This window comes from Erythrolamprus reginae, chromosome 2 (genome assembly GCF_031021105.1).
Source record: "Erythrolamprus reginae isolate rEryReg1 chromosome 2, rEryReg1.hap1, whole genome shotgun sequence".
Lineage (NCBI taxonomy): Eukaryota > Metazoa > Chordata > Lepidosauria > Squamata > Dipsadidae > Erythrolamprus > Erythrolamprus reginae.
Genome location: NC_091951.1, coordinates 142758246 through 142784000, shown reverse-complemented (window position 1 = coordinate 142784000; position 25755 = coordinate 142758246). Strand labels below are relative to the sequence as shown.

Below are 25755 nucleotides of genomic sequence, written 5' to 3'. Positions count from 1 at the left end.
CATGAGCCCTTCTCCCGCCACGAGCACTGCCTTCTCCCACCGCAAGCCCTTCCTTCCCCTGCCGTGAGCGTTACCTCCCCCCGCCGCAAACACTGCCCTCCCCTGCCGTGAGCCCTTCCTTCCCCCGCCACAAGCCATTCCTTCTCCCACCGCAAGCACTGCCTTTCCCAGGTGAGCTTTCTTCCCCCGCCGCAAGCACTGCCTTCTCCTGCCACAAGCCCTTCCTTCTCCCGCCACGAGCCCTTCCTTCCCCTGCCGCAAGCGCTCGCCCCTCACTCGCTTCTCGCGCCAGCTCCCACTTACCAACCATGCTGCTGCTATTCACCCTGAGAGTGAGATGCAAGCGGGGAGAATGGAGGTGAACGGTGGCAGCGCAGATGGCCACTTACCTTATTTTTGCCTGTTTCTGGGGGTTTACGCTTTTGCGCATACGCAGAAGCGAAAAACCCCAGAAATCTTGTACACATGCATCCTCGCGCAAGATTTGGCTTCTGTGCAGGCACAGAAGCTGAACACCGTGTGGGGTCTGGCGCACCGGGCGTGTTTGCAAGCTCCCAGCCCGGTCCGGTAGGGCCTGGAATGGTGGCCCACCCCTGGCTGTAAAACACTGTGAAGCGATATATAAGTCTAAGTGCTTTACTTACTTTTGTTGACTTAGCAATTGTCACAAATTTGATTTAGCAGTTGTCACAAAATATGCACAACTGCACCACCCTAATTATACTTATTCAGAACTGATTCATGGATGTATAGAATTTGTATTGCCAATGGTTGGCAAAAACAATATATTAGTTACCATGGGATTGTTTGGTTGCCATAGTTCAGTATTTACCAGTGGTTGGCTATGAGCCGGAACGCTAAATTGCGCTCGCCGCCGCGGCTCGTAAGTTCTTACAGTACCAGCATGATTTTGCTGCTGCAACTGTGGAGGAAGCAAAATCGTGCATGGAGCCACAGGTGCGCCTGTGTTTCAGCATGCACAGAAGCAAAAATCCCTCGCCGAAACAGGGACACACCTGCAGTTCCGTGTGCAGCAATATTGTGCTGGTTGCGCAAGAATGTACAAGCCGCGGCGGTGAGCACAATTTAGTGTTTTGGTTCGTAGCCCATCCCTGGTGTAATGAACCCGAGTGCTTTTTCATTTCAATCTAAGATGGAAGAAGAGTCAGAGCAATCATATCATCATTTCATTTCCTTCTAAGTGCAGTTCACATTTGTAGATGGTATTTATCTTATTGATCTGAAGAAAAGACTTCTGGTTGACTAAGCCATCCATTACCATCTGCTCACTCTGCCAAAATTCTTGCCGATTTGATATATAGTAGATACATACATATGCAAGTATACCTGCACAAACATATATACCTGGGACACCTTTGGATAATCTTGTGGGATGTTGAGAAATATAATAGGAAAGTACTGTTTCGTCAGCGTCTTTGTATAGCTTCCAATTTTTCTTTCTGGCTCTTTTCTCCCGTGCAGATTTTGAATATAGAGGTGGCTTTATTTGGGCTGGTATGTCATGAAATTTGCTTATGACTGCTTGGCGAGGCATTCTATCAAAAGGCTGATTATGATCCCATTCTACTTCTTCAAACTGGAACAAGACCACACTTCCTTCTGCGTTGATTAATAATCTAGGGAAGAAATTGGATGAGTGAGAAAACATTATGAAATCTGACCACTGATTCAAGAAAATGAGTTGCAATGAAGTGGCTTCAAGTTGACTGACACAGGTGTTCTTCCTTGCAATTAGGGCTCGTAAAACCTATTATTTAAAATAAGATCAACTATAATAACAATCAAAGGGGAGACTGGTCACCGCAAAATGAAGGGAAGGTCTTTTTTCATCCCCTTTTCTTCCTTGTCACAATCTGAATGAAAAATACTCCTCAAAAGCTGTTTCTGTATGGTCAAGGACATTTCAAGTACTTTCTTTCCAGTACTATGGTAATAGCTTTGGATGATGTTTTCAAAGAAAATTCTTCTAGAATTCCTATACATGTATTCTAAAGCAGCTATAAAAATAAGTATATAAAACAAGATTGCTATGCAAGTCACTCTAGCACAAAAGCAGTAACAGAAAACATATCACCTTGGTAGACTTAGACTTCTTTAAGTAAAAAGTCTTTGATATTAAAGGCTATCAAGTAATCAATTAATTCTTTCATCAGGGAAATCTTTTAAAATTAATTTTTACTGAGAACATTTTACAAATTAAAAACAATACAAATTTAAAGAAAAGAATAGGAAATAAGAGAAAAGAAAAAGAAAAAGGAGATCTAAAGAACTTATAATTTTCTTTGCAGCAATTGTAAATATATTGATATTTCAGTTCTGCATTAATATTTAATTAAATTTCTGGTATCATTGTGGATATTTAATCCGATTTTTCTAATTTTTTTCACTTCCATCAAGCATTATAAAATGACCATTCAGACTTACCATATTGCCAATATAATTTTAGCACCTTTTTACATTTCAGAAAGTTTTAACATAATGTGAAGTCCACTCCTTTCAAGCACATATTTTCCTTTCAACCATTGATCCATCTGTATACAGTGGAACCCCGACATAAGAGCTGCTCTACTTAAGAGCAACTCGAGATAAGAGCTGGGAGGGGAGAGATATTTTTGTTCTACTTACAAGCCCAAATTCGAGATACAAGCGCCAAGGAGCTGTCTCCTGAAGCCAAACGCTAACTTCCGCGTTTGGCTTCAGGAGACAGCTGCGAAGCGGCGCGCGTGTTTTAAAAGGTTGCAGCCGGCCTGGGGGGCTCGGGGGGGGGGGGGGCTTGCAGCTTTCTTTCTTGCTCTTTTTCTTTCTCTCTTTTACCTTCCCTTCCTCTATTTCTTCTTTTCTTTCTCCTTCCCACCTTCTTCCCTCTCTCCCTCCCTTCACTCATTCCTCTCTTACTCTCACCTTTCATAAGTTTCCTTGCTTCCTTCCTCTGTTCCTGTCCCTTCCCCCTTTCTTTCTTTCTTTCTTTCTTTCTTGCTCTTTTTCTTTCTCTCTTTTACCTTCCCTTCCTCTATTTCTTCTTTTCTTTCTCCTTCCCACCTTCTTCCCTCCCTCCCTCCCTTCACTCATTCCTCTCTTACTCTCCCCTTTCATAAGTTTCCTTGCTTCCTTCCTCTGTTCCTGTCCCTTCCCCCTTTCTTTCTTTCTTTCTTGCTCTTTTTCTTTCTCTCTTTTACCTTCCCTTCCTCTATTTCTTCTTTTCTTTCTCCTTCCCACCTTCTTCCCTCCCTCCCTCCCTTCACTCATTCCTCTCTTACTCTCCCCTTTCATAAGTTTCCTTGCTTCCTTCCTCTGTTCCTGTCCCTTCCCTCTTTCCTTCCTTCCTTCCCACCCTCCGTCCATTCATTCACCCATTCCTCTCTTGATCGCTTAAAGCCGGTCCCTGGTGCAAAAAGGGTTGGGGACCTCTGTCCTACAGGATTGGGTGGCAGAGAAGTTGAACATATGTAAATTTAAAAGTTTAAGAAAGTTTACAAGTTAAGTGAAAGAAACTTCATTATTCATTTATATGTACATGTACATTTCTTCATTAAAAACATGTCTTTCTGCATAATTTAGACTAACTTTGTGAGTTTTTTGCGGGCTGGAACCAATTAAAATTATTTACATTAATTCCTATGGGGAAAAGTCGTTCGAGATAAGAGCTGCTCGACTTAAGAGCCCAGGTCCGGAACGAATTAAACTCGTATCTCGAGGTACCACTGTATTATAATTGAAATACTTAGACCATTTTTTTAATCATTATGACAACTTTAATATGAATATAAGCTATCAAGTCAGTGTCAACTCTTAATGAACACATACATTTTCTTCAGGATGATCTATCCTCTGAAGCAAGCAAGCAGGAATAAGGGATGAACTGTTCGAAGACTCATAGAACTATCTTTAGGAATACATAGACCATTTTATCATACACTTCAGACAAATGTTTATCCAACATCTTTAAAACTTCCAGTGTTGGAACATTCACAACTTCTGGAGGCATATTGTTCCACTGATTAATTGTTCTGTCAGGAAATTTCTCCCTATTCTAAGTTGCTTCTCTCCTTGATTAGTTTCCACCCATTGCTTCTTGTTTTGCCTTCAGGTACATAGTTTCACTCCCTCGTTTGTGGCAGCCTCTGAGATATTGGAACACAGCCATCATGTCTCCCTAGTCCTTCTTTTCCTTAAAATAGACATACACAGTTCCTGCAACCATTCTTCGTTTTAACCTCCAGTCCCCTAATCATCTTCGTTGTTCTTCTCTGCACTTTCTAGAGTCCCAACATCTTTTTTATATTGTCTGGATCAAAACTGAATGTAGTATTCCAAGTGTGGCCTTACCAATGCATTATAAACTGGTATTAACACTTCACATGATCTTGATTCTATCGCTCTATTTATGCAGCCTAGAACTGTGTTTGCTTTTTTAGCAGCTGCTGCACATTGCTGGCTCATATTTAAATGGTTGTCCACTAGAATTCCAAGATCCCTCTCACAGTTACTACTATTGAGCAAGGTACCACCATACCTGTGCATTTTATTTTTCTTGCTTAAATATTAACCTTACATTTTTCACTATTGAATTTCATTTTGTTAGATAGTGCCCAATGCTCAGTCTGTCAAGATCCTTCTGTATCTTAAGCCTATCATCCACAATTTTGGTTATTCCTGCTAGCCTGGAGTCATTTGCAAATTTGATGAGTTCCTCATCTATCTCGATCCAAGTCATTGATGTAGACACTGAAGAGGCCTAAACCAGAGCCTTTGGGCACTCCACTGCATACTTCCCTCCATGTAGATGCAATTCCATTAAGGATTAAATATTGAGTGAGGTTGGTCAGCCAGTTACAAATCCATCTGCTGGATGCTGTCTAACCCACATTTTTCTACTTTGTCTATTAGTAGGTTATGGTCTACCTGATCAAATGACTTACTGAAGTTGAAGTAAATTTGTCAAAGAAAGCAATAAGATTAGTCTGGCTTGATCTGTTTTTGACAAACCCAGGTTGGCCTTTAGTTATTTCTTTGTTTATTCTTTAACTTGTTCTTCCCGTTTGAAGTTTCAGTAAAATACATATATTTTTAGAAATTAGGTGTATAATGTTCAATATTTTCACATAATTCTGTCTTATATTGTTCAATTCCTAATATCCTTTTGTTTACTTTAAATCTTTCTCTTAACTCTACAGATGAAAACTGTTGGAAACTAAATCTCTCTGTGTGTGGTCAATTCCTTCTTTGACCACATCTTATATATTCTGTGCTTTTGTTTTAATATATTCTGTGCTTTTGTTTTAATAACTCTCAAACAGTTAACCATTTCTGTCTGGTATTTCACAAAAGGCATTTTCAGACACAGCCTGAATTTTATCTATTCCATATCCTCAATAAACCTAATATAATGATTTTTAAAACATTAACCTCAACTTCATCATATTATAAAAAATCATTCTATCCATATCTCAGATAGTTCTAACTTTCTCTTATTTCTCAAGAATATCTATTCTTTCATTCAAACCAAACAGTAGGCTGCAAAGTGCAATTTCAGATCAGGCCATCCCAGTTCTCTTCACTACTTTGCATCCTGAATCCCTGCCTCTGAGATTGTCGGGTGTGAGTCTCTCATTTTGAGATTGGACTCAGTGGTTCAGTTGGGCCTATTGTTAACATATCTGCCTCCCAACCTTGTGGCAACAGCCCTGCCTGCACTGCTTGAGGCAGTCGCCGGGCTGGCAGTGGAGTTTCCCAGGCTCATGGTCCTTGGAGACTTTAATCTACCATCGCTCGGGGGGGTCCTCTGATGCGGTGCAGTTCATGGCTTCCATGGCAACCAGGGTCCGACTCATAAAAAGGGTCACACACTCAACCTAGTGTTTCTCATGCGGCAATGAAAGAATGATGTTAAGGGATATAGACATCACACCCTTGTCATGGTCAGATCACTTCCTGCTGAGGCTGGACTTTGAAAGGCAAATCTTCCACCGCAGGGAGGCAGAGTCAATTAAATGGTTCAGCCCCAGGCGCCTAATGGACTCAGAAGGTATTCCTGGGGAAATATCCGACTCGTTTGTCCACAACTCGGCAGCCTCCCTAGCATCTGCCTGGAATAAAGCTGCATCGGGGGCTCTAGACCGGATTGCGCCTTTGCAGCCTCCTCAAAGCAGTAGATCCCAGAGATCTCCTCAGTTTACTAAGAAACTCGACGTTGAAAGAGATGCCTAGAGTGAAAATGGAAGTCCATTAACTCTGAATCAGACTGAACACTGCTAAGAGCTTTTATTAAGACTTACCTTGTGGCAATAGAGGCAGCAACATATACACATTTTCCCGCTTATTGCATCTGCAAATTCCTGACCAGCCGCCCTGTTTAGTGTGACCCATTCCCTTCTAAACAAGGAGGAAACGGTGGAGGCCTTACAGGTTAGAGCTGAGGAATTTGTTCAGTTTCTTGCGGATAAAATCACTCAGATTCAGAATGACCTGGACTCCAATTGGGCAATTCAGACCGAGATGGCAGGAACAGGTCTTAGTCTTTTGTATGGGATGAATTTGACCTGGTAACACCTGATGAAGTGGACAAGACCATGGGAGCTGTGAATTCCTCCATCTGTTTACTGGACACACGGATGGATCCAGGCATTCATTAACACTTCCTTAAATGTGGGTTCTTTTCTGCAGCCGCTGAAAAAGCGGTTGTACGTCTCCTCTTCAAGATGCCCCTGGATCCAGCCAAGTTGAAGAACTTTAAGCCATTCTCCAACCTACTCTCCTTGAGTAAGGTTGTAGAGAAGGTGGTAGCGCTACAACTAGGACAGTCCTTGGATGAAGCCCTTGACCCTTTTTAGTCTGGTTTCAGGATTGGTCATGGCATGGAAACTGCTTTGGTCATGCTGATGGATGATCTCTGGTGGGCCTGGGATAGGGGTCATTCCTCTATCCTGGTGCTTTTTGACCTCTCATCAGCCTTTAATACCATCGACCATGCTATCCTTCTTCAACGTCTAGAGGGGTAGGGAGTGAGAACACCTGTTCTACGGTGTTTCTCCTACCTCTCTGGTCGTTCACAGTCGGTGTTAGTGGTGGGACAGAGGCCCATCCCTAGGCCCCTACTTTTTGGGATGCCTCAGTGGTCCGTCCTCTCCTCTATACTATTTAACATTTACATGAAACCACTAGGTGAGATGATACCCAGTACGCTGATGATACCCAGTTATACATCTCCATCCCCCATGCTAATTCACTGAAGTGGTTGATGTGATGTGGCGGTGCCTGGAAGCTGTAAGGGTCTAGATGGGAGCAAACAGGCTCAAGCTCAACCCTGACAAAACCAAATGGCTCTGAGCATTTCCTTCAAAGGACCATTCCATCTGTCCATCAATTGTTCAGGGGGAGGATTAACCTCTTCAGAAAGAGTCTGTAATTTGGCTATCTTCCGGGATCCACAGCTAAGTCTTGACCACCATCTCTTGGCTGTGGCCAGGGGGATCTTTGCCCAGGTTCACCTGGTATACCAGTTGAGGCCCTATTTGCACCAGGAGGCTCTGTGCAGGGTCACAAAGGCTCTCATCATCTCTCATCTTGATTATTGCAACACGCTCTACATGGGGCTACTCTTGAAGAATATTTGGAGACTACTGTTAGTCCAGAATGCATCTGCACGAGTTGGTATAGGTGTACCTAGATACACCCATATAACACCAAAGCTCCACATGCTGCATTGGCTGCCAATTGGTCTCCAGTCACAATTCAAGGTGTTGGTTATTATCTATAAAGCCTTACCTGGCTTAGGAATAGACTATTTATGAGACCGTCTCCTGCCACATACCTCCCAGAGACCTATTAGATCACAAGGAGTTGGCTTTCTCCAGGTCACGTTGACTAAATAATGCAGGTTGAGGGGCCCGCTGGGCAGGCCCTTCACTGTGGCTGTCCCAACCTTATGGAACCAACTGCCACCTGATGTCCATACTGCTCCCACCCTACTGTTTTTCCAAAAGGCCATGAAGACTTGGCTTTGCTGACAGGGCTGGGGGCCGTGAATGTAACATCTTATCACAGCCAAATTATAACTGATTCTGTGTGCATGTATATTTAATTGGATGATTCATTGGGTTTACAGTAATCCCTTGTTTTTCACAGGGGATGCGTTCCAAGACCACCCGTGAAAAATGAATTTCCGTGAAGTAGAGGAAAGATATTTTTTTAATGTATTTAACAAGTATTTGGACTTTTAAACCCCACCCTTTGCATTAAACAGTCATTCTATAATGTTTCTCAGCTGGAACTACATGTGATATCCTACCAGTTTCTTTAATAGAATACAGTAGTACTGTAGAAGAATTTTATGAATTTTTAATGGATTTAAAATTTTCAATGGATTTAAGCCCCCTTTGAAAACCCGTGAAGTAGCGAATCCGCAAAAGATGAACTGCAAAGGAGCGAGGGATTACTGTATTATAGTTTTACTGTTCTTTATTAGCTAGTATTTGAATTTTGTGATATTGTATGTATTATTTACTGTTGTAAGCCGTACTGAGTCCCACTGAGATTAAATTAAATTTTTATCCCAATGACAATTTCCCCCATCTTAATATATCCTTCTTGAAACTTTAGTATAATTAGTTTGAGATAACATATACTTGTAATTCTTTTTATTTTTTTCTCAATCTGAAAATCTCAATCTCAGGTTCTATCATTATTTTTATTCTCCTTTTTGTTAGCATCTTCATTTTATCATTATTAACTCTAAAATCGTGCTATCACAACAAAATCATTTAATTTTTCAACAAAGAACAATGGTGGCAAAGAATATCCTTGTCTTGTTCTATCCAAGGAATTCCAAAGCCTATAACTATCTGCCTACCAAATATACAGTATTTCAGCTTCTTGTGGAATGGAAAATCCCCTCCCAATGATCAGGAAAATCTGAAGACCTGTAGTTAAATTGGTTCTAAATAGCTTTCCTCATAGCTACATTTTCCACAATGTACACGTGAAATGTAAATATGTAAGCTTAGCATGGGTATTTGTGATCTGTAAAGATGAGAGAGAAACTTCAAATTAAATTGGATGGTCTATTTATATTAATAATTAGTGTAATACTGCGGCACCATCATGGCGGCTGTCTAAGGCAGTGTTTCCCAACCTCGGCAACTTGAAGATATTTGGATGCTGGCTGGGGAATTCTGGGAATTGAAGTCCAAATATCTTCAAGTTGCTAAGGTTGGGAAACACTGGTCTAAGGTATGTACATTGTCAATTCTGTTAGAGGAAGAGTTATATTTTTAATTTAGTTTGGGATACAGTATGATTTTTTCTTAACGAAAAAATATTCAATAGAAAACAACTGAAAAAACAATACAATGAAGGCAGGATTTTAGAAATCTACCATTTTTTCTTTGGAAATAATAGCTACTGAACGGAACACTTAACTATTTTTGAAATTCGGTAATAAGTATTTTTTAAGGAGAAAAATCCAAATTGACTTTCAAGTTTACACGAGAAGACTAAATTCTGGAACTTTTAATAGAAGGAAACAATAAATAAAAAATTCCTCAAAGGCCTCAGTTTAAGTTACATTGATTTGTTATCTTGAGTTATTTTGCTTGAAAGTGTACATGGAAGGTCAATGCATCATTAATAGCCAGACTTTAAAAATATGTACCTCAGAGGTAACACCCATCAATTTTAACTAAACTTACTTTTAAGTATCTATAATTCAAGACTATGGTGCTTGGGGAAGGTTGGATTCATAGCATTTCCATATATCACTTCTTTCATTGCCATTACTATTATTGAATTAGAAATAAGAACTTTTCACATACCTGTTTTCTAAAATACAGAGGGACAGCACTGGGTCACCTCTGCTGTTTGCTCTCATAACCCTCAGACAGTTTCCAGAGAAGAAGTTAAATATACGTATCTTCCCATCAGCACAGCCACTGATGACTCTGAGATAAACAAAGGCCAGAGACAGAACATCCCTATAGGAAAGATCAGCAATTAAAAACAAATGGTTATCTTTTTAATAAAGTTGATACGTTATATTATTTCAGAGCAAATTTTAATGCAGTAATGTTTACTTAATATACTTAAAATTATCAACAAATATTTTAAAAGCCTACAGTATTGAAAGAAAAAAAAATTCTGCATCATCATACAGTATATCTATCACCATTCTAGAGCATAAGTATTAGGATAGGATTAACTTTTCATCCAAAATTAAGTATATATATTTAACTTAGATGTAGTACAGAGACAGAACAAGCTCTATGATGCAGAATTTCAAAGTATGTTCTGAAATGGATTCCTTATTTGATGAAGGAGAAAGCCACACAGCACAGATTTATAAGACTGATGTCAGTCCTATTATAGACTAGATCATAAAGTTAATTCCACAAAATGGCTAAAGCTACTTTTATTGTGATTGGCCATAATAACAGAATATTTCAAGCCTGACTATTCTATTCCCTAATTCATTGAGATAAGCGTCTATGTGAACCATTTCCTTTTTTTTTTAATAGAAAATTTTATTAGAAACATAGAAACATAGAAATCTGACAGCAGAAAAAGACCTCATGGTCCATCTAGTCTGCCCTTATACTATTTTCTGTATTTTATCTTAGGATGGATATATGTTTATCCCAGGCATGTTTAAATTCAGTTACTGTGGATTTATCTACCACGTCTGCTGGAAGTTTGTTCCCAGGATCTACTACTCTTTCAGTAAAATAATATTTTCTCATGTTGCTCTTGATCTTTCCCCCAACTAACTTCAGATTGTGTCCCCTTGTTCTTGTGTTCACTTTCCTATTAAAAACACTTCCCTCCTGGACCTTATTTAACCCTTTAATATATTTAAATGTTTCGATCTTGTCCCCCCTTTTCCTTCTGTCCTCCAGACTATACAGATTGAGTTCATTAAGTCTTTCCTGATACGTTTTATGCTTAAGACCTTCCACCATTCTTGTAGCCCGTCTTTGGACCCGTTCAATTTTGTCAATATCTTTTTGTAGGTGAGGTCTCCAGAACTGAACACAGTATTCCAAATGTGGTCTCACCAGCATTCTATATAGCGGGATCATAATCTCCCTCTTCCTGCTTGTTATACCTCTAGCTATGCAGCCAAGCATCCTACTTGCTTTCCCTACCGCCTGACTGCGGTAGGGTTGATATATATATTGATTATAAAGAAGAAAACAAGCAAACAAACATAACACATAAGACATAACAAAACATTTTAAACGAGCATTTCCAAGATGTAAACTAGGTGGTACACATCACAAAAGTAAAAACTTAATGCTATGACTATAAAGTGATTTTCATGGATATATCGAGTTGATATATATTAATTTATCATTAAGTAGGGATAACATATATAAATTGAGATTAACATAATTTACATTTTCATTCTTATTTTGCGTATATTTGGAACTTATATAATCAAATTTAAACTCTATAGAATTGTAATGATACCATCCAAAGATCTTTACTATTGATTTGTCAACTATATTGTTGACCGCTAAGTTGCAACTTTAAAGATTATTTCTAGCTGTTTTAGTTTATAATGTTCCTAAAGGTTTTTGGATAGCCATCTATCGATAGGTTTGCAGTTTCTCTTGTATATATTTCAGATTTGTCTCTTTTGGAATATTTCTAAGAAAGGTGAAAGAGAACTTGTCAATTTTAATTAATTTTTATTTGGAATATTTGTAATGTTTCAGCCAATCATACCAATGATCCCAGGCTGGGTAGAAGTCTGATGTGTCTCTGTCATGCAGTTCATAGGTCATTTTTGTTAGTTCTGCACATTCATGTATTTTATTTATGAGGTGTAAAGTAGATGGGGTATTATTTCCCTTCCAGTATTGGGCATATAGTATTCTGGCTGCGGTCAGGATATGCAAAATTAAACATTTCAGGTTTTAAGTGAATGGTTTGTTTAATTTTCCTCCAGCATTTTTTTGCTATTGGACATGTCCACCAGCAATGATAGTACGTTCCAATTGTTTTTTTACATTTCCAACAAAGAGGTGAGATATTGGGGAACATCTTTGCTATATGTGCTGGTGGAAGGTGCTAACGGTAAACCATCTTATAAAGATTTTCTTTGTACGGAGTTGCCAATGTAAGTTTAGAGTTTAAGTTCCAGAATTTCTCCCATTCGTTTAAGTATATGGGGTAACTGAAATTTTGGGCCCATGCTATCATTGATGGTTTAATTTGCTCCTCTACCATTAGTTGTTTAAGAAGTAAACTATAAATTTTAGATATAATTTTAACCTCTGATCCCAGGAGGATCTTGTCAAGCTCATTATAATTTTGGAAACCGAAGTATTTTTTATCTTCCTTAAATTTTGATTTGAATTGGATAATTTATCCAATCCAACTTAATTCCCCTGGTCATCAGGATCTGTTTGGGTAATAAGTCATTATTTTCATCTAAAATCTGTTGGTATCTAATTAGCCTGTCCTTTGTCCACAAGGTTGAGTAGGTTATGGCCCCCAAAGGGAATATCCACTTAGGAGTTGCTGGGTAATATTCAGGAGCTGCCTGAATTAATAATTCATATTGGTTTCAATCCTGTGTGCCAGTGGCATCTTATTCTAAATGCTAACAAAAAAGGAGCAATAACTCGGAGTAGAGAGAAAATGTGATGCAGAGAAAAGATTATTGCACCATTTTACTGAAACAAAGTGATGATAGATTAAAAGAAATATCTTTTTCCTGTTTAGAGACGAATTAGAGAATACAATAGATTAGTAGACTTGGAAGGGACCTTGGGGGTCTTCTAATCCAACTCCTTGCTTAGGCAGGAAACCCTACACCACTTCAGACAAATGGTTATCCAACCTCTTCTTAAAAACTTCCAGAGTTAGAGCATTCACAACTTCTGGAGGCAAGTTGATCCAATGATTAATTATTCTGTCAGGAAACTTCTCTTTAGTTCTAAGTTACTTCTCTCTTTGTTTAGTTTCCACCCATTGCTTCTTGTTCTCCCTCAGGTGCTTTGGAGAATAGCATCATTCCCTCTTGTTTGTGGCAGCCACTGAGATACTGGAACACTGCTATCATGTCTCCCCTCATCCTTCTTTTCCTTAAACCAGACATACCCAGTTCCTGCAACCATTCTTCATGTTTTAGCCTCCAGTCCCCTAATCATCTTTGTGGCTCTTCTCTGCATTCTTTCTAGAATCTCCATATTTTTTACATTGTGATCAAAATTGAATGCACTATTCCAAGTGTGGCCTTACCAAGACATTATAAAATGGTATTCATATTTTAAGTGATTTGATTCTATCCCTGTTTATGTAGCTTAGAACTGTGTTGGCTTTTTTGGCAGCTGCTGTACACTGCTGGCTCCTATTTAAATGGCTGTCCACCAGGACTCCAAGATCCCTCAGTTACTACTAAACAGTTATCAATTAACTGTTTCAATGCGAAGTAGTAGGCAGGGAGATTCTAGTCAATGGTCTATCAGCTTCCTTTGCAAAGATAATTTATATTTATATTATATATATATATTTAGTGGCCATGACCTCCATCTGATTTTAATACTCCTATATTGCAGGCCTCTTCTTCCAGAAGCATCAGAACCATAGTCAGAGTCAAGATTGGTATAATTCCTGAATCAGATGGCCTCTGAATTAAAAGCTTACCCTCTTCCTGTTTTTCTCATCTGGTTCCAGTCTCCAGTCTCTGGATCATGACCTTGACTGCATCTTTCATTCAGCCAGAATGAAGATGACTTCCTTCATACCAAAGTGGTTTCAAGGTTAATCTCCCTCTTTCATGGTTTCAAAATAGCTCCTCCTGTAGTTTTCCAAATGTTCTTTTTTATTTATTTATTTATTTATTTATTTATTTATTTATTTTTATTAAAACATTTTTATTTATAATGCAATTAAAAAGACAAAACATACAAACACAAAACAAAGACCATAAAACAGGAGTATATGACAGATCCAGTTTAGCTTTTTACATTTGATTCACTTCCCAATGGTTCTTTAATGGAGTGATTGGTCGAGTTTAAAATGCAAAATGTATTTTATATTAAAAAGATTTACTTGGGATGTCTGAAAGCCATTAGGCACCGCTTGTGTTTTCCCACCATGCTCCATGCCAAAATATATCCATCAGTGCTTCCTGTCAAAAGATGCCACTCATCAAATGACAAACATGTTATACCACCTCGGTGACCTTCTAAAACCTGTAAAAGGTGGAGGAGGAAGAGAGGGGGGAAGGTTTATCTTTGAGTACTTTTAATATAGTTTCAGGTATTCTTTCATTGTAACTGATTATTTACTCTGCCAGTAAATTTTGAAGCAAAAAGTGTGAAAGGCTTTCCACAGATTTCTTTTGCTACCTCTCTCCCAAATATCACTAAGGCTAGCCTCTTTATTGGATTACAAAATAACAAATATACTGTTGTTTCTTCCTACTCAGAATATGGTATAAGAAGCATTTCTAAAGCTTTGAATAATTATTATTTATTGTGTGTAAAATGTTTATCAGATATTCCCTGTACTAAATTAAAAAGTTAGATGTAAGATCCAGTAACAAATCCTTAAACTGAAATAAAAGAATATGAATCACTTTTATCAACTTTAAAATATATTGACTTCAACCCTCAGAATTTCCAAGCTAGTAAGTTGCCAAGTTTGGTGTATAAATAGTAATGTTGTATAATATTGGCCATTAGTATCTCTATCCCATCATGATGTATTTCAGTAACAGAGTTAATAAAAAATATCCCCAGAGGATGTCTCACGAAGTATATGCTTATTCTCACAAGAGATGTTACATGTAAAATGAATTACATTTGAGAAGAACAAGCATTGCTAAAGAACAATGAACCCTTTGGCAGGCATATTAACCATTGACTTTGCTAGAGGAAAAATAGAGAAGATGGTATTTCGGTTGCTCTGATACAAGAATTAAATTCTGCTTTTCTTTTTTCTTTTTTTAGTAAATTCAAGACTTAACATTTTGGTTTTACAATAGGTTGTAAGATTCCAAGATGAAACTTTAAAAACTTTTCACTTGTTTTTGACAATCAAGTCACTGTTTTAAATTATTTTGGGGAAATTTGTTTGTTTGCTTGAAAACTTTTCTAGTACAGTACATGAAATTATAGAGTATCATGGGAATCTCAAACTCTACAAACAATATTCCAATATTATTTTTTATTTATTTATTTATTTGTTTGTTTGTTTATTTATTTATTTTGTCCGATACACAATGAAGGTTATAGAGGATATAGTTGTAGTAAAATATATCAAAGAAAGAATAGAAGAAAAGACATAGCAGATATAGGAGAGACAATAGGACAGGGGACGGAAGGCACGCTAGTGCACATACACGCCTCTTACTGACCTCTTAGGAATCTGGAGAGGTCAACCGTGGATAGTCTAAAGGTAAAATGTTGGGGGTTAGGGGGGTTAGTTATTTCCAAAGTAATAATTTACACAATGTTATAGGACTATCCAGCCAGCTTTGTGATAAATAACAGTAATGAAGACAGACTTTATACCACTTTAAAGGGGACTGAACATGATTTAAATTACTAGTGGAATTGATTCAGGGCTAAGAGCAATCTCTCCTGGGCATATCTACATATTTTTCAGAGTATAAGACACACTGTTTCCCCCCTAAAAGAGGGTGGAAATGGTGCATCTTATACACCGAATACAGCCATTTTTGGCCTCCTGGAGCGTCCTATTTTTGCAAAAAATGGGCCAGTTTTTTCACAAAAAATGGGTGTGCAGGTGGTTAGGGAGGCCTGTAGAGTGCTGCTGGGGGCTTGAAGAAAGCAAAAGTAATCCAGTTGCTGAAAAATGGGTAAGAAACAGGCCATTTTGTGCACAAACTGGGTCATTTTTGCCTTCCCCCAGCCCCGAGGAGCACACTTGTAGGCCTCCCAAACGCTATGCATGTGCTATTTTTTGAAAAAACAGGTGAAAATGAATGAACAAATTGGTCCATTTTTGCCAAAAGGGAGGGGCACACAGAAAATTGGGGAGGCTTGCAGTGTGCTCCTGGGGGCCAGGAAGAACAAAAACTTTTTTTTCCTTACCTCGTGGAAATCTTGGTGAGCCTTATACACCATTGCATCTTATAGTCTGAAAATACGGTAATTTATAGCATAATGCCTAAGAGAATTTTGCATTGAAATATATTTTAAGAATTTTCTGTTTCTTCTGGTACTCCTGTCAGCTTGTAGGTACAATTACAACTGTTGGTTACTTACCTGAGTTTAAATGTGAAAGAAATTGTGCCAGACTCTTTTGGAAGATTCATACCTTGATTAGTGCATATGACTCAGCATGCCAAACTTTTACAAGGCCCTTGTCACAGGAACTCACAACATAAACCTCATTCATTTTAGCAGCCCAAACATAATCTTTGTGTGTAAAAGTTTTAATACATCGCCCAGTTTTCATGTCCCACACTGTAAGAAACAGAAGATGTAGTAATTTCTTAGCACATTGCTCATCCTGTTTACTCAGAAGTTGCGTTTCAATGCTGCTCAGTTCAAGATAGAAAAACATGAGTGAGACTTATCTGGGAAGTTATAGATAAAAAACGGGTGAACAATACATTTAACAGAAGGATGTGATTTATCCATATTCACTGAATTTTGTTTTATCTTTTTGAAAAATGCAGTGACATTCCTTGCTACGTTCAACCTTTGTAAGTGAGTGGTTCAGAATATGATATCCAAGTTGGCAAGGAGTACAAGTAGCCTTCACCAATGCATTCTATTATTTTACTGAAAGAGCAGTAGATCCTTGGAACAAACTTCCAGCAGATGTGGTAGATAAATCCACAGTAACTGAATTTAAACATGCCTGGGATAAACATATATCCATCCTAAGATAAAATACAGAAAATAGTATAAGGGCAGACTAGATGGACCATGAGGTCTTTTTCTGCCGTCAGACTTCTATGTTTCTATGTTTCTAACCATTGAGCCACCATGGCTAAAAAGTTAACCAGGTACGATTTTTAAGCACAAAAAAAAAATGGTCCCACTGATTTTTGGTGTAGCCCTTCGGCTGAGAACATGCTTCTGTTATATAGTGGGAAAAATCATGGTTGGCTCATTATCAGGTGAATCTTCTTTTATCATACAATTTACTAATGTTCGTACATTACCAACTTTAGCATTTTCGCTGAAGTCATGGATTCCCCACCCCCACTTTTTCTAAGAGGGATTAAAGCTGATATTCACATTTTACTGTGCAGTCTTTGGACCCAGACACAAATCTGGTCTTGCACACATCCAAGCATGTGATATTCCCTTTATGACCCAGAAAAATCTTCACGCAGGTCCCTTTTCTGATGTTCCACATTCTAAAAAAGAGTTCAACAGAAAAGTAAACAAACACCATACAAATGGGTACAGAAAAGGCTAGAATAAAACTAGAATAAAACAAGTTGGTCTTCGTTGTTGCTGCATCAGCATTCAAGACCCCCCAACCCACAAATAGAAACTGACTCCTGAAAAAGGCAATTAAACTGTTCTGTTTAAAAAAGGGCATTAAAGGCTCTCACCTGATACTGAGATCATAGCTGCCACTCAGGAGGAATCCTCTGTCTTCATGGAGATACAAGGATCTGACACTACCAGTATGCCCAAAGAAGACAGGAGGTACGTTTTTAAGCTTCTCCATATCTATAAGGCGGACTTTTCTATCTAAAGAACCAAAGGCCAATAACCTTCCAGTAGTGCTATGAATCACTCGATTGGCATCCTGACTGAAGTAGAAAACAAACATTAAATTAGGAACCTGATTTACTTTAATAGACATACTGTAATTTCTACATTCCCCTTTCCTTGTTTCCACTGGTGGGGTGCAAACAATAATTCTTCCATGTGCTGTGGAATTATATGTTTGAACCATTTTTATGGGTGAGTTGATGAGTTGTACTGTATCCTGATTCATGTTTCAGCCACACACACACATGTGGTTTCTTGGGCATTTATCCGTTTTACTTTCAGGTAGATGGCTCAATGGTTCAACACTGAGCTTGTCAGCTGGAAAGCTGACAGCCCAGGTTTGAGACCCAAGCACCAGGCAACAGGGTGAGCTCTCATTACTTGCACCAACACCTGCAAACCTAGCAGTTCAAAAGCATGCAAATGTGAGTAGATAAATAGGTACCACTGGGAAGGTATTAGATTCTCTGCACCTTGGTGTATATCCATGCTGGTCACATGACTTTGGAAATGTCTTCAAATAATGCTGGCTCTCTTGGTTAAAAAACAGAGATAAGCACCACTCCTTAGAGTCTGGACAGAAAAAACCTTTACCTTTACCTTTTCAAGATCCAGGTCAAAGTTGTCAGCTAGTCTAAGATTTAAGGTTCCATAGTATATTTCCTACATGGGAGTCTTACAGAAGACAGATGTTATTTCCAGCAAGGAAAATAGTGGCAAAGCAAGTCTCTTATAGGGAGCAGCCAGATATCACTAATTAGAATGTTTAGTCCCTTGGCAAGTCACCTAAAAGACTTTCTCTGTTCTGTTTTCCCTTCTGCTCATTCAGAACCTGGGTCCATGGCAAGATGAATAGAATTGGATGAAAGTAAATATATTCTATCTTAGACGCATACCTATTTATTACAATACGAACATTGTAACTACTGCAGAAGATATTCCTTTCTTCTAACTTGACAGTTTCTGTCTCCTGGCCATGATATGCTTTCTGCATGAGTTCAGCTTCTTCAGTTTGACTTGGAGTTTGCTGCTGGTCAAATTCCTTCAAGCAAAGCAAACAGTGACATATTTCCAGGTATGTTATTTGCCTTCCCTTTCTCACTTCCCAGTTCAGCTGGCTGAGTTACTTTCTCTTCCCAAATCTTCTCCTCCTTAGCAGCATAACCAGAACAAAAAGATATACTTATTCCCATAATTATACAATGACATCTCTCCCTTTGGAAAGAGAAACAGTACAGTTGAGGGCAGCAAAACTCCACCTTTCTATGTTTGATAGTTTCCATCTGCCACATAACAGTGAAAACGTATCATCAAAATGCCTTGAGACTAAGGTGCTGGACTCATTCATGAAGGTTTCAGGACAATAGCACAGAAGTAATTTGCCACTAAAATCTACCAGGATTTGGTTTTCTGATTTAATCTGCAGCCTTAGAATTCCTTGGTTGTCTCTCATGCAAGTAAAAATTAAATTTATCCATGCTTAGCTCACAAGCCCATGCACAATCAACTAGGCTCTGCCACCCATACACAATAACTATGTAATATCCTGCAATTCCCATCAATCAGTTCATGGAATTCCAAGAAGGAAAAGCATTCACAATCTACCTTAAACTGCTTCTTAGTTTTCGTTAGGATTATATCACCATTTGATGTTATGCGAGGAATAGCAATCTTTACTATTCTGGCAAAGGTGGAAATTGCTCCTTTAGGACATAAACCCTGCAACAGATAGCAAAATTAAAAATTCATAATACAGTGTACTGCAGTTCCTTAAATATGTTCCTGAAAAGGTAAATCCAAATTGCTACAAAAATACAAGAAACATTTGTTTGCGAAAGGTCAAATTTAGAGATGCCTTTGCTCAATCTATTGTATTTAATGGTGTAGGGAGATTTTGACACTGACATCATTTTGAAACAAGCCATCTAATTCAGAGCGAGAAAACAAGCCTTTGGGGAGTAAGGTATAATTGTGGCCTCATCAAGTTTTCCACATCACCCAGATTGTTGGGGGCAATATACTGATGCTGTAAACCACTTAGAGAAGGCTATAAAGCACTATAAAGCAGTATATAAGTTTAATAAGTATTGCTGTTGCTATGTTTTCATTATTAGTTTAATATGTGGTAGTTTTAATGTTTGTAATCCACCCAGAGTCATCTTGGACAAGATGGAGATCACAAACAAACAAACAAACATACAAACATGGAAGGAAGGATACCTGATTATTGCCTGGGCCAGTTGTTTTACTCTGTCTAATGGTAAAACCAATCCTGCATTCAAAATTCCCATTGTTAATTGGAGATAAGAAACACCCACACTAGAGAATAAAATCATTGTAAATCCTTTTTTATGACCCTGTAATCCCTTAATTCGAGGCAGAGTTGGGGCAACTGGATGGAACTGAGCGTTTATAAGGTCCTACGATGCAAGACAAATACTTCTTTGGGAAGAAGTATAATGTTCACATGAATAGCAAGGCATTGAACATTTGCTAGATATAATCCTATTAAGTTAGGCAGATGTGTTCCATGGGAATGCTCTTCCAGATGTTAAACTGATCAGATGTCAAGATTAAAAACTGCTTTATCAGATGCTAAGCAATAGCACTAAGTGGAAAGGAAGCTCTCTGGTCCCTGAAAGATAAAAAGTCCTGCTCTTTTATGAGGCAATCACAAGGAATTTTCTCCATGCATGTCAATGCTTGGATAAGAGGAAATGAATCTATTACACATACCTGAAAAAATGAAATCTGACTTCGGAGGGCATAATTTGCTATTACGTCACATTTAAGTTGTCTGACCAAAAAGTTCCAGTGTGGACTTACAGAAGCACATCTTGCTAAGGTTTTCATGTCTAACATTTCTGGAAAATCCAAAAGAAAAACATATTGATTTTGACCAAAATTACTATTTCTTTTTTCCCCCATCAGTTATGGGGCCCACCAGTCAAAGAGCAGAGTAGCAACGGAGATTGCCAGTTTGTTCCCTGGTTACAATAAATTAAAAATAGTTTGATTATAGTAAAAGCAGAATCATCCCAGATTTAATAATCAGAGGGTTTTTTAAATAAAGGAATTAGATTAAGCAAGCAACAAAATCTCTGAGACTTTAGAGCAGGAGTGTCAAACTCAAGGCCCGTGGGCCAGATTCGGGCCATGGGGTGCTTAGATCTGGCTTGTGGGGCTGCCCTGGGAACAGCGAAGGACTGGCTTGTGATGCCTCTGCCAGTGAAAATTGAGTTTGGAAGGGCCTTGCGAACTCCATTTTCGCTGGCAACAGCAATAGCATTTAGACTTAGACACCGCATCATAGTGCTTTTAAAGCTCTCTCTAAGCAGTTTACAGAATCAGCATATTGCCCCCAACAATCTGGGTCCTCATTTTGCCCACCTCGGAAGAATGGAAGGCTGGGTCAACTTTGAGCAGGTGGTGAGATTTGAACTGCTAAACTACAGCTAGCAATTAGTTGAAGTAGCTTTCAGTGCTGCACTCTAACCACTGCATCACCCCAGCCCTTAGGGGCAGAGGGTTATAGGAGGCAATTGAAGCTAAAAAACAGGAGATTGTTGTCACTGGCAGAGACTCAGGCCATCACAGGCACCCTCGACATGAGTGACATTGAGCTGGCCCCGCCCACCCTGCCCCATGGAGGTCAAACACAACTCTGATACAACCTTCAATCAAATTGAGTTTGACACCTCTGCTTTAGAGCTCTAATAATACTAAGGTAACATATTTTTCAGTGTATAAGACCCATCCTTTTACCACAAAAAAGTGCGCCAAAAACTGGGTGTATCTTATATACCAAATGCAATTAGGTAGCAGTCAGCAGTGGCAGTAGCAGCCCTCCCGGTGGCAGTGGCTTTCCATGCGGTTTGCTGGCTGGCGCTGGCCTCCGTTACCAATCTACGTGAGAAGCCGCTATTGATGGACTACAGGTAGACTGCTGCCGCTGCTGCTGACTGCCACTGCAGTCACCCTGCCGCAGGTACCCTGTTCTCCTTCCCACCGCCGCACACCCACTTTCCTTCGCTGCCATCCTCTTCTGTCTCTTAGGTCAATGCTGCGGAGCTAAGCCGAGCTTCTGCTGGCAGCGACATTTGAGGTTGCTACAGCAAAGGACATTGATTCAAGACCGGGGGGGAAGGGAGTTGCAAGTGCTGAACTGCCACGCTGATCTCCTCGGTGGCTGGGAGGGGGAAGGAAAGGTGGCCGTGACTAACCTACCAAGGGAGAGAGGCGTGAAGGAGAGCAGCACGGCAGCTCGGCACTTGTAACTCTTTTCCCGGTCTTGAATCAGCCTCCTTTGCTATAGCAACTTCAAATGCCTCAAAAAAGAGGATTAAGAGGTAGTGGAAGCCAGAAGGAGAAAGGACAGAGGAGAGAGAGAAAAATAGCAATAAGCTCTGAGGTAAGCAATAGGTACGACGGTGAGAAAGAGCAGGAGAAAAAGTTCCACCCCAACGGGGAAATCTGCAGCCACCCACAGACTACAGCAGAAGCTAAGTAGCCACCAGCTCTGCTTAGAAAGCTGGCAAGGGGGCCACGAGCGCTTCGCTTGAAGCTTCTTTTTCAAAGCTCCCTGAATCGGACGGCCCTGATTGGGCAACGGGATAAGTTGCCCCCGCTCCCTTTCCTAGGCTCTGGCGTTTCTCCTCCACCTCAAAATGAAGGCTCGTTTGCTTCCCTCCCACCTCCTCCTCCTCTTTCCCCTCCATTCTGCGTCACTATCCCCATGCCCTAGTTCAAGGTAAGACTGCCTTGTGTTTGTGGAAAGGAATAAAAAGAGCCGAGCAGGGAGTTGAGGGGGGGGAGACCTCGGAAAATGGCAAGACATCATTGGTAGTGTTGGGCGAACCAAACTTGGAAAGTTTGGGCCCGTGCCGAATTTTACAGTGTTCGACATGACAAACCCGAACTTTTAAAAACTTTTTAAAAAGTTCGGGTAAAGTTTGGGTTCAGCATTCGCTCGAACACCACGAAACGCCGCCGCCTGGGAGGAGAGTGGGGAATCCAATCGTGGGATTCCACACCGCCTTTTGCTTGCAGCGCCGCTGCGGCATCCTTTTCTGTAAAATTAAAAGGACGCAAAAGGAGGTGGGGAATTCCCCACCTCGCTTATTTTTACAGAAAAGGTCGCCGCAGCGGCTTGCTGCTCTTCTGGTTCGGCGAACTCACCCGAACTTCACAGCAAAGTTCGGGTGAGTTCGCCGAACCCAAACTTTATTGGGTTCGCCCAACACTAGTCGTTGCATTTTACATATTAAAGGTGCTGAAATAAAAAGAGTAAGGGAAGAGGGTATTTGTCCCTGAAACCTTTTATAACAGCGGTTTGAGCTTTCATGGAAAAACAGGATCCACATCCTTGAGAGATTCCCACCCTTTTGTCTTATTTTTGAGTCTTTGGTTATTCCCTTGCTGCCCATACAGGCTTTCACACAGAAGTCAAAGTTTGAAAAGTAGTTTGTACAGCTCATTCCACAAAGAAATCGCCGGCAGATAAAAACAAAACAAACCCCTCTGCTTTATCATCTGCCCTCCCACTCTTGCCAAGGCTTGTAAAAAACCCAAGAACGTTTTTTTTCTTAAGTTTTCAAACTTCAAAACCTTAAGTTCTAGAAAGCAGTGCCCCCCCCCCTTTCCCTCACATTTTGTAACTAGTCACCTTCATGTAAGGAAATAATATAAATATACTTAGGCACAGATTAATCTTAACAAAAAAAACCCACATTGGCTTCATTGAAATGCAATGCAGAGAAATTACTGGAAAGTTTTAATGCAGTACATATATGTTAAGATATGGATATAATACAGTCATACATCTCAGGGAATGAGAAATAACCATACATTCATCTTGAGATGTCTAATATTGCCATAGAAGAAAGGTCTGGTCTCCAAATGATGAGGGTAGATTTATGAGTGCACTTAAGAATTGGGAGAGGATTGGATATGTCCATCTAGCACATCTGTTCCCAAAACCTCTAGATTCAGACCACATCAGTCTTCTGACCACAGTGCAATCCATTAAAGCAGCAGCATGGTTGACCCAGAAAATGTCATTTATATGATTTCTTAAGTGATGCTGCTGCAAGATTACTTTGTGTAGCTCACTTGATGTTTAGCGGTTTTCCAGTATTTCCTGTATTTTATTAAACAATATAATACTACACCATTTGATTCAGAATACTTTTTTCCTTGTTTTTCTCCTCTAAAATCTAAGTGTGTCTTATACACCGAAAAATACGGTAAACATAATAGACTTCACATTTTAAATTGAAGATTGATTCCATGTGCTATCAACAATTTTAAAATAACAAATACAAACAGTAAAACTATCACACTTATAAGCTGAATTTTCACACTTTCTTAGACTCAGCAACGATGGTTCTTGATGCTAGAATATTTTATGGTTTCCATCAAGGAAGGACTTTAAAGCCGTTGCTGAATAGCTGGGCACATCCTGTACATAGTTCCTAAACTTCCATGAGACTTGGATTATTTTCATCTTGGCAAACCTTGTTCCTATATCTCTTAAGTTTGGCCTGTTAACTTCTCTTACCCCTCTCTTGTGTTGCCAATATAGCTTTTAAATCTCTAGATTTGGGGAAAATACTGGCTGGTTCACTCCTTGCTTTTCCTTCTAAGTCACCTTTGATTGCTTTGTTTATCTATTGCATACTTGTTAACTTCTGAGGAACATTTATAATTCACCACTGTTGCAGTCAGCTAGGAAGCTGGACTGATTGAATGGGTTCCTTCAAGGAAATCATTGCAAACCAGGGTTGGGGGGGTGGGAATGGCTATTGCAGAGAAATCCTAGAAAGGTTGAGGAGATATAAGGTCCTTACTCAAAATGGATTTTGATAGGTGGATAGGCAGATACCGGATGAAATCTCTGCATCTGCTGCAGGACTGTTGAGAAGGAGGGGGAGTGGCTGGGTGCAAAGTCAGTACTGCAAAATAGTTAGTCTCATTTTCCAGCTCATACAGTGCTTTTTTGAATATATTATCTGATTGTTTGGACCAAATCTTTTGTACACGTATATTACCTGTGGTAAGGAAGAAAATAAAAGGAAAAAAAACATGGTATAAGTTATAATATGCAGTGGAAATAAGACATCAATGAACACAAATGATACTTCACCAGAAGAGCCCTTCACTCCTCCACTCGAAATAGAATACCCTACGAGACTAGACTTTCAATCCTGAAAGTTTAGAACTAAGACGCCTTAAACAAGATCTAAGTACAGTGATACCTCAAGATACGAACCCCTCGTCTTACGAACAACTCGTGATACGAACCCGGGGTTCAGAAAATTTTTGCCTCTTCTTACGAACTTTTTTCGAGTTACGAACCGGTGTTCGGAGACTGCTGGGAAGCCGCGCGGCTGTTTTAAAAGGTGACAGCCGGGCGGCGAGGCTTCCCAGCACCCCCCCGAACCCCGAACCCGGAAGTTCGGGGTTCGGGAGGTTGCTGGGAAGCCCCCCAGCCCGGCGGTCACCTTTTAAAACAGCCGGGCGGCTTTCCAGCAGCCTCCCGAAGCCGAACAAACCCGAACTTCTGCGTTCGGCGTCTGCTGGAAAGTCCTACTTCTCCCCCCCAGCCAAAACCCCAAAGCCTGTTTGCTGCCACACGATTTAGCCAGGACAGGAGCGAAGTGACGTGGAGGAATGGGGAGCTGAAACCGGGCGGTTTCAGCTTTCCATCCCTTCACGTCACGTCGCCGCTAAATCGTGTGGCAGCAAACATGCTTTGGGGTTTTGGCTGGGGGGGGAGAAGTAGGACCTTCCTAACTCCCTCCCCCCCAGCCAAAACCCCAAAGCCTGTTTGCTGCCACACGATTTAGCGGCGAAGTGACGTGGATGGATGGAAAGCTGAAACCGGGCGGTTTCAGCTTTCCATCACTTCACATCCCTTCGCCGCTAAATCGTGTGGCAGCAAACATGCCTTGGGGATTTGGCTGGGGGGGAGAAGAAGTAGGACCTTCCTAACTCCCTCCCCCCCAGCCAAACCCCCAAAGCATGT

General features: G+C 39.9%; 1 protein-coding gene across 4 annotated transcripts in view; it reads right to left on the bottom strand.

Annotated features, from left to right (window-relative positions):
• Positions 1–25755, bottom strand: part of FBXW10B (F-box and WD repeat domain containing 10B) — a 37169-nt gene that overhangs the window by 4662 nt on the left and 6752 nt on the right. For 2 of the 4 annotated variants that reach the window (XM_070739723.1, XM_070739724.1), the window contains exons 3-12: positions 24578–24778; positions 20466–20593; positions 19335–19448; positions 18626–18771; positions 17564–17767; positions 17241–17362; positions 16309–16457; positions 14074–14216; positions 9831–9989; positions 1366–1637 (exon numbers count right to left, since the gene is read on the bottom strand). In XM_070739723.1, coding sequence (XP_070595824.1) covers positions 1366–1637; positions 9831–9989; positions 14074–14216; positions 16309–16457; positions 17241–17362; positions 17564–17767; positions 18626–18771; positions 19335–19448; positions 20466–20593; positions 24578–24778 — 1638 coding nt within the window. The remainder of the gene's footprint in view (positions 1–1365; positions 1638–9830; positions 9990–14073; positions 14217–16308; positions 16458–17240; positions 17363–17563; positions 17768–18625; positions 18772–19334; positions 19449–20465; positions 20594–24577; positions 24779–25755) is intronic. The other 2 variants (XM_070739725.1, XM_070739726.1) reach the window with 2 other exon arrangements.